General features: G+C 43.1%; 1 protein-coding gene across 10 annotated transcripts in view; it reads left to right on the forward strand.

Annotated features, from left to right (window-relative positions):
- The window catches only part of LOC311047589 (unconventional myosin-IXAa-like), a 70,100-nt gene that overhangs the window by 7,916 nt on the left and 52,184 nt on the right, over positions 1–10,000 (forward strand). For all 10 annotated transcript variants that reach the window (XM_084060342.1, XM_084060346.1, XM_084060347.1 and 7 more), the window contains 3 exons: positions 2,309–2,406; positions 3,104–3,230; positions 7,999–8,088. In XM_084060342.1, the coding sequence (XP_083916468.1) occupies positions 2,309–2,406; positions 3,104–3,230; positions 7,999–8,088 (315 nt within the window). The remainder of the gene's footprint in view (positions 1–2,308; positions 2,407–3,103; positions 3,231–7,998; positions 8,089–10,000) is intronic.

A 10,000-nucleotide genomic window follows, 5' to 3' on the forward strand; every position in this document is an offset into this window, starting at 1 on the left:
TCTCCCTCTAGCAGCACAGTATTTTGTTGCTGTGAGGTGGAAAAATCGTGATCTACAAATTTTATCCAATCAGGAGAGAGAACTAATACAGGATACTGGATAAACAAGTGACAAAACAATTGGAAGTGACAAAACAAAGAAATAAGCAGATAAAACTGGAACACTATCTTTGATTTGCTGAAAATGACCCAGCTGAAAATGTATTTCATGTTTATTAAAGAGCTGGAGAGACGGGGAGACCCCTGTTACTGAACAAACACTATATCATGTGTTCCATGTTCTGTCTTCCTGTGTTTGTGCTCCTGCCATGACTTAATTACTGACTGTCTGACAAACACACATGCACCCACACACACACACACACACACACACACACACACACACAACTCGACACTGTTTTGTACTTAAAGTACTATAATCACCATCAACATCTCTAATGGTTAAATGTCTGTTTGAATGTTATGGACTTTTCGGTCTCTGATGACACACACCCACAGTGCGTGCGTGTGATGACCATCCATAGACTTAGAACAACATTCTTCTGCACCACAGCCTGGTTTCAGACAACCACCAGTGTCCTACAGTATAGTAACCTCTGCCCTATAGTTTAGAAGCTGAGTTTATAATGAAAGTGTGTGTGAATGCGTGCGTGTATGCGTGTATGCATGCATGCATGCGTGTGCACCATAGAGGCTAGAAAGAGTTACATCACTTCTGTATGTAAAGCCAAACTGAGAAAAAATAATTCAAAGGTTCATCTCCATGGTAGTGCTGAGGGTAACACAGTGGTGTGATAACATGCTAACATGTAACATGCATGTTACATGTTACATGGACCCCCATTTGATACCATGTGTTTCTCTGGGACACCTACAGTATATCTACAATCGTCAGCGCTATTGTTGAACTCTGAATGTCTGCTCTTAAACACCAAAAAGACTGTGTGCATGATGTTCACAAAGAGGCCAGTTAAAACAGTACTCTCTTGAAATGTGTTCTTGGGAGGGGGGGGGACGGACTTTAATTGGTAACACAATTCAAGTACCTCGGAGTCATCCTGGACTCAACCCCTAACTTTTGAAAATCAAGAAGGTCTCCAACACTGTCAACTTTAACTTGCAACATTTCAAACAAATTAGGCCCTTTCTATCAGTTGGAGCTGCCAAGACGTACTTGGCTACTTGCACTGAATGATCTTCTCTCACATCCAGTACTGTTTCACAAATAGGTCTTGCACAGGTGTGACGACACTCAAGCCCCTAGAACAGTTATATAAGGGAACCACAAAGATATTTGATTTTAAAAAATCACATACTGTAGGTACCATCACTGCAGCATCCTAAAAATATGTAGATTTTTTACCTTTGATAACTTGAAGCTCTTAAAACTGTGTGCCGTGTATAAAACTTGACATGGTTTATGCCCGCCTCCTATGGGGGAATTTATAAAACGGAAGCCCGACACGGGCATCAGTACAAGGGCCGTCACCAGAGGGCATCGTGAGGTGCAGTCTAGACGCACAGCCAAAATTCCTTTTCAGTTCAAGGAAGCGCAATCAGTCAGAGACTCGTAAGTGATGTATACTTTATTGGATTACAAAAATGACTTTGCAGAAATACATGTTTAGCCAGTGATTTTTTTTGTTTAGTCTTTGCTCCCAAGAAGACCCAAACAAGTGGACGTGTAAAGTGTTGAATTGTTTCATTTAGAAAATCAATCTTTTAGAAAAATGACAAAACTGTTATTAGAACGATTAGTTGTACTTTTTTTTTACTTTTTTGTCTACAATCTCACAATGTGAGCTTGTAGATCGTATTTTCTCATTGTGCGCGACAAAGTATGAACTGGACTTTAGAGAGAACTGTGTCTGTTCAGTACACAGAGGTCAGTGTGTTGGTATGTTCAGTAGTTCAGTACAGTGGTCAGTGTGTTGGTATGTTCAGTAGTTCAGTACAGAGGTCAGTGTGTTGGTATGTTCAGTAGTTCAGTACACAGAGGTCAGTGTGTTGGTATGTTCAGTAGTTCAGTACAGAGGTCAGTGTGTTGGTATGTTCAGTAGTTCAGTACAGAGGTCAGTGTGTTGGTATGTTCAGTAGTTCAGTACAGAGGTCAGTGTGTTGGTATGTTCAGTAGTTCAGTACAGAGGTCAGTGTGTTGGTATGTTCAGTACACAGAGGTAAGAGGTCACTATGTTATGTTCAAATGTGTTGATACTGGTAGAGTGTTAATGCTGATTACTTTCTCTGTCGTGTGTGTGTGTGTGTGTGTGTGTGTGTGTGTGTGTGTGTGTGTGTGTGTGTGTGTGTAGGATTGTTTTGCAGTAGAAGGAGAGGATCTCAAACATGACTTTGAACGTCTACAGCTGGCAATGGAGATGGTGGGCTTCCTCCCTGCAACACGGAAACAGTAAGATACGCACACACACACACACACACACACACACACACACACACACACACACACACACACACACACAACTGTAAAATATAATTTATCACACATTTCAAAGTAACCCACAACCACAACAGGAATAAAAAAAATAAAAAAAAGAATCATGTGGATCTCGGGATCCATATGGCAAGATGTCAGCCTGATCAGAGCCTCATTGACTTACATTATGAAATGAATGTTAGATATTTCAACATTTAAAAAAGAAATACATATTTGGCAGTACTTTTGTGGCAGAAGAAAATTGCCGCTGATCGGTCCAGCGGATTGCAAGATTAGCTGAGAGGGAGAGAGAGCCCAATAACCAGAGAGAGAGAGAGAGAGAGAGAGCGGAAGAGCAAAGTAACCCTGGCAACGCCGGGCAAGCGAAGCGTGGCATCATCTGCTTGTGGAGAAATAGATGTTTACATCAATTAATTTCAAAGGACATAAAAAATAGATAGAAAAATGAACGCCAGCATCCATATTCAGGGGGGAGCATTATCCAAAAGAAAACCAGCTATTCTTGGCGAGGACATTTGGTGTACACGGAAAAAAGCAGTCAGAGTACAGAGCCGACTCAGGTCGGGTTTACTAGCTACGGCGGAGGTTTACTTTGAGGCTGTGCATGTGTACTTCAGTCAGTAGAACACATCTGGGATGTCTCTCCCTGCAGGATATTCTCCCTGCTGTCGGCCATCCTGCACCTGGGGAACATCCGCTACAAGAAGAAGACGTACAGAGACGACTCCATTGACATCTGCAACCCAGAGGTCCTGCCCATCGTCTCTGAGCTGCTGGAGGTATGCTGTGCTGTGCACCATTAGTCTCTCCAGCCAGACTGCTGACTCCCACAATCTTCAAATGCTTCCGTCATGCACTCTGTGCAACGGAAGCTCTGAAAACCTGCCTCCCCTCGCCTCCGTTTCGTCTTTGCAGTTGCAGATATTTTGAAATATATTTTCGTGAAGGGAAATGACGAACAGATGACAGCTTCCTTTCTCGGCTTTCGGGGGGTTTAGTTCCAGACTCTATATAGCATTCGGAGATTGTGGAATAGTTGTCTGGCTACGCGAGACTAATGCAGGATTGACTCCTCCATGACGATGACACCTCATGAGAAATGCTTTGGTGTTGTTGTAAACAGTATGTTTATTTCTATGCAAGATAATCAATGACAACCCGTGCAGGTATTACAAAATAATGCACCATCATGCGGAGGCCAATTACCTCAGCAGATTTTTTGGTTACCGCATGGCACGGAATTGATTGTCCCGCTCATACCATTGCGCTACAATTAAAATATGAAGAGTGTTTATTTATGTTAGGGGGCAATCTCGATCAACCTTGGAATAAACGTTACCTTACTTTTCCAGCAAGAGGCTGTAGTTCTGACCTAGAGGCGAGTACCAACTGTGTCAGACAGCTGACTATAGTCAATGTCTCAGGCTTCGTCCACACGTACACGGGTATTTTCATAAACGCAGATATTTCGTTTTCGTTTTTGAAAACCTCCGCGTCTACACGGCCCTGTTTAAAAAAATCTCTCTGTCCACACGACAACGGCTAAACGTTAACGGCTAAATGCAAAAACTCCGTTTACCGTGTCCACACGGGAACACATAGCCAGAGTTTTTAAAAATCTACACTGTGGCAGGAGTTTTCCAAAAGATGCGTTTACATGGAGCAAAAACGCGTTTGCGTGTGGACGAACCCCCCAAAACGCATATAAAAAGCTACGTTTATGAAAATACCCGTGTACGTGTGGACGAAGCCTCACACGCACGCACGCACTCACGGACGGACAGATGCACGCTCGCAAGCACGCACACAGACACACAGACACAGACACGTGATATATACCATCATAAAAATAATGCATACCTTCCGGCCAATCAGAATGAAGTATTCTCCGTGGCCATAGTGATCATTGTTTTTGGAACATACATTTTCTCTGTAAATTGTGTCGTCAAAACATTTCAGAGGGCTTGTTAAAAGGAAAACAACTAGAGAAATAGAATACCAGGTTGGGCTCTGTCTGTTTTGTCTGAATGTTGTATGTCAGAGGTGTTGTGGTGTGAGAGTAGTTTTGTACAGACAGCCATTACAGTAACGTGGTGTGTTTTCTATACAGCAGCACAGCTTGTGATGACAATGTGAGTTGAGGAGGAGCTTCAACGCGTTCCTGTGAGGACTCTTATTTAGGCCTGGTGAGGCTGTGTGTGGTTCCGCGGGTGGAATGTCTTTGTTGTTTTCATGTGTATTTATGGTTTTTGTTGCTCCGTAAATAACTTTGGGACCGACCTGTTTTCCAACTATAGAGACGGAATTTGGACCTGCCTGTTTTAAATGAGTGAGGAGGATGAACTCCTCATTGACCAATAGAGATACTGTAAAAATGCACTGATGACTGCAGCAAAGAGAGGACATGGATGGAGAATCGTATGCACACTTTGTTGTATATCAAACATCTGGAATGTGAAATATGAACATTAGTAACTTAAGCTTATGGAGTTGTGTCGTGGGAACAAGTTCAGTGAGGAAGTTACCAATGTGACTGTGTTTTCTTTAGTTTTTCTTTTAATAATAATACATATATTGTTTTTAATAAATTAGGGTTAGGGTTCCCCTCCCACAGAAAAATATACTTCAATACCAATGTGACTGTAGGCAGAATATTCAAATAAAGTAATATACCCCTAGCCCTTAACCACTTAAATGGGCCGTAGTCCCCCAGGGAACTGTACTAGCTGAATGTTGGCCCCAGAATAGGGACGCTAGGGTTCATGTTGTCAAGGATCAATAGATTGTCATGAAACACCTTGTCTGGCATGATGCAACACACACAGTCCATGTGCACATTGTTAGCTTGCAGCGCTTCCAGTGCTATCCTCAGATGCATTCTCACAAGAACAATTCCGTAACTCCAGAGACTTCCTGTGTGTGTGTGTGTGTGTGTGTGTGTGTGTGTGTGTGTGTGAGAGATATGATTCAGACAACATGTTGACCGTTATGTTCAGCGTTTAGGGGAAGAGATAAGGATAAAAGTGTGCTATGAAGTATGTTATTGTAGCGGTACCACACACACACACACACACACACACACACACACACACACACACACACACACACACACACACACACACACACACACACACACACACACGCACACGGCACAACAAAATACACAAGCATCTACACACACATGCAGCACCTAAAGAAAATACACAAACTGACAAACATTATTTACAGAGATATACTCTCATACGCACCATTTCTGTATGCACTCTAAACCCAGACAGGATCATTTGATCCCAGTCTACTTTAAGTATTGCTCATCTATGACCTCTACTGTATCTTAGCTCACTGCTGTCCTTGATAGGAAAGTCAGCTAATTGCCGAAACGGAGAAAATGCACAAGAGGTTGAGATTTTCTGACTTTAGTTTAGTTACCATTGAGTCATTTAGAAAGGCATAGAGCTGTCCACTCTAACCTGCTGCCACACATGTATTGGCCTAACAGCCTTTACTTCAGAAGGATGGCGGATGGCGGCGGATCAAAGAGTGTGTGGGGCTTCAAGTGAAAATGTACTTCGGGTGTGAATGCAACGGTGCAATTCCCACGTTTCCAGCGATGCGATTATTTGTATCACGTCCGGTGTGAATGCACACTTAGCTATGCTCTCGCTAGCGGAGCAAAAACATTTTCATCATATTGGAGCATATGAGTTAAAGAACACATTCTCACACTGTGTGAATGTAATGCTACTATCACCACCACCACCACCACCACTACTACTACTACTACACTCTGAAGTCATGTGAGGTACTTCCCAGGGACAAACTGATTGGCCCAGGTGTCGACTGATGTGTGAATGGGAATGAGAGTGGCTGGGACATCCTGTTTCCTGTGTGGGCGGAACAGGAAGTTAGCAGGGCAGGATGGAGGGCTGACAGACAGACAGGATCCTCTGGGATGTGTGGCGAGGTCAGACCTGTGAGGTTGCTCTGTGAAGCATTCTGCTGGATCTAGGATGTTGTTGCCGTCGGGCAGAAACCTCATGTCTCCATATTAAATGTTTTCGTAAATGAATGGTACTTTTGTGCAACACAAGAGTGTTGCACAAAAGTAGTGAAAATAGCAGATCTACAAGCTCACAACGTGTCGCAATTTGACGCGTTGTGAGCTTAGATAGCGGCTATTTGCGCTATTTAAAAATGAAAAAGGAATGGTTTTGGACATAAGAGGTTTCCACCTGACAGCGAAGATGTGCATGTGAGTGGCCTGATGAGACCTATCAGAGCTGTGTGTGTGTGTGTAGACACACCGACGCACCCAGTTACCGCAATGTATTGCTGTTTAGAGGAGAGAGATGGTGATATCCATTATGGAGAGCTAAGACAAACAATCACTCACACACACACACAGTGAAAACAAAACCCCACTTTTCACCGAGCACATCAAGTGGAAACGGGAGGTGGACCACCCTCAGTGGTTGTGCTCTTCCCCAAAGTGATTCAGATTTATGCAGAAAATATGGACTGTGTTAACTTAAGCCTGAGAGAGTCTCACTTTTGTGCACCTTTTGCATTGCTATTCAAATATGGGATTTGGAAAGTTGGTGGAGAGAGAAGTGTATGTATTTCTTGCTGAGGAAACAGATCTGCTTGTGCATAATCCACCAAAGCTGACGTGAAGCAGACGTGGGAGGAGGTAAGCGGTGATCGTGTCTTCATCTTCTGGCATCACCAGAATGGCTGCACAATGCCGAAAGACATTTAAAGATGTCAGGAGGCGTGGAAAACAAAAGCTTGATGCTCACCAAAAACATCAAGTGGGAGGTGGACCACCCCCATTGGCCTCAGTGCTGCCGCTGCCACCATATTTGGGCATGGAGTTCTGAATCATGCCTTCCTAAATCCTGTAATGTGTCCTCATTTATGTCAAAGAGACATGCGATATCTTAGCATATCAACTTAATAATCGCATGCCTCATTCTCTTAGATTTGTTTTTTAATAATAATTAATTAATTCATAATTTCGTCCCTACTCCTTTTTTTTTATTTGTTTTTTTATTGGTTGTGGTGCTCGGGGAGCAGTTACGGTTAAGTGTCTTTCTCACACTTGGACACATTGCTGAGGCCTGGAATTGAACCTTGGACCATTGGCCTCCCATTCGGGCTCTTTAACCATTCAGCTATGGCCGCCTATTACAGAATGACATCAGTACAGCTGTGCCTACTGCATGGCAATTGACATAATAGCAAAATTACGGGCCAGTCCACTTCGAGAATGATAACTATATAACGGTAATGATAAGAGCATCCACGTTGAGGAACAATAACGTCCTGTAAAGAGCGGTGCCAAGCACGCGTTGCACGCTCCAGCTGTGTCCATATCTATTTTGGGAGCCTCAAAATAGATATTTTATGATTTGTGGGACAAAAAGCCTTGTGCTCTGAGAAAACATGGTCAGACTGAATGTTTAATTAGCCCTACTGTGACTGCTGCGTTTGTCTGTGTGTGCGTGCGTGTGTGTGTGTGTGTGTGTGTGCGTGTGCATCATACAGGTTAAAGAGGAGATGCTGCTCGAAGCGTTGACTACCAGGAAGACGGTGACAGTGGGAGAGAGACTGATTGTCCCCTACAGGATGGCTGAGGTAACACACTCTTAACATCACAATGTGCATGTGTGCGCGCGCTCGTGTGTTTTTGTGTGTGTGTTTGTCTGTAGTGGGACACTTTTCGTCAGGGGTCCACTTCCTGTGTGACTTCCTGTTTCCTGTCAAGACAAACACGCAAAGTGCTGAGAGCACACACACACACACATACACACACACACACACACACACACACACACACACACACACACACACACACACACACACACACACACACACACACTCGTCTGTATTTTCTACTCTTTTGTTACAGACTCTTATGGAATTTGTGATGAATTCTAGTGAAGAATGACAGGAAGGTGGAGGAGACATACAGTACTGTACATACAGTAGCAGATACAGTGCTGTTAGAGACTGTAATGTTCTGAGTGGGTCTGCTGCTCTTGTTGTAGTGAACCTCACAACACGTCCTCTTGTTTCTCTTCCAGTGAGGTCAATCATTAACCATTTAAACCAGTATTAACCAAAACACCCATGTTTGGACACATTTAATATGGGTCGCGAGTGAATATCCCTTTATTTTTTGTTTCCTACATTTTGTTTTTAACTCTTATTATTTCAAAAGAATTTCATTAAAATAAAAATATATTCGATATAAAATGTAAAATAAACTTTTAAGAACTAGTGAAAATAGTCGAAATACAAGCTCACAACACGTCGCATCAGTACGCGTTGTGAGCTTGTAGATCGGCTATTTTCACTAGTTTGGGTCCCGTGGAGACATAACATTTCTCTTTCGGTCTCGAGCTGAAATGTTTGGGAACCACTGATTTAAACCCTATATACGTAGTTGACTGGGGTCCCCACCCCAGCTTCCAGGGGACAACACTTGGCCACCTCCTTTTTTCCCCCTCTACACCAAATCTCTTTCCCCGAAAATAGCTGATCAACAAGCACTGCGACGTGTTGTAGATCGGCTATTTTAGCTGACTGACCTATTATGACATACCCGGAAAGGGATGCTACGGTTCATGTGGTTAAATGTATACTGAGTAGCATTCTGCCTCTTGGCGCTTGTATACGTACATAACTCTGCTATTGCTCAACATATTAAATTACGGCCAACGGAGGAAAGGCAACCCCAGATTTACTATTCTTTTGGAACTAGCCTTTTCTGCTTGGCGTTCCACGTCCCTGTACTGCTGTATTTTTCAGTGCTGTGTCCACCACTATCATTCCTGTATCTCTGCTGTCACTGAACAATCAGGCATACTGACATATTCCCCTTCTCAAGTTGCAATCTGCGGTATCGGTTCAAGATTTTGAAGGCTGACAAAAAGAGAATTGTCCCGAGCACTAAGAAATAATAAGGAATGCAGGCAATGGACCATAAGTAATGATTGAATGTTGCACAGCTGTAGGATACATGTATGTTTTTATCTTGCTCAGCAGACCCTTAACCACTTAAACCACTCTATACTTAGCATACTTGACCGGAATTGGTTCTGTACTTGGTACTTTTCGCCTCCCCTCTACTCCAAATTAATTTCTATCTACAAGCTCACCATGAGCTTGAAGATCTGCTACTTTTGGCAAATGTTCCCCCCAGTATAGGGATGCTAGGGTTCGTGACACATCCCAACACAGCCTCACCAGCTCTCAGATCTTGTCACTACTGCTTTCCTCCAGAGTTTTCCTGGATGTTCAAGGGTTCTCCGAGCCTACGATTCAGAGTCTGGAGCGAAGCTAGTTCTCCAGGCTTTTCCAAGGTTTTCCAGGATTCTTCAAACAGTGTCTCAGTCTCAGTCTTGAAAGCTCTTACAGGAGGTGAATTATTCACAGCATCTTGCGTAACCACTGGGAACAGCGATGCTGCTAAAAATACATCAAACCATCAATAATGCAAGAAGAGAGAGAGAAGATAGGAGCAATATTTAAATCATTTCAGTAG

Source organism: Gymnoscopelus microlampas, assembly GCF_963454915.1.
Source record: "Gymnoscopelus microlampas genome assembly, chromosome: 6".
NCBI classification, from domain to species: domain Eukaryota; kingdom Metazoa; phylum Chordata; class Actinopteri; order Myctophiformes; family Myctophidae; genus Gymnoscopelus; species Gymnoscopelus microlampas.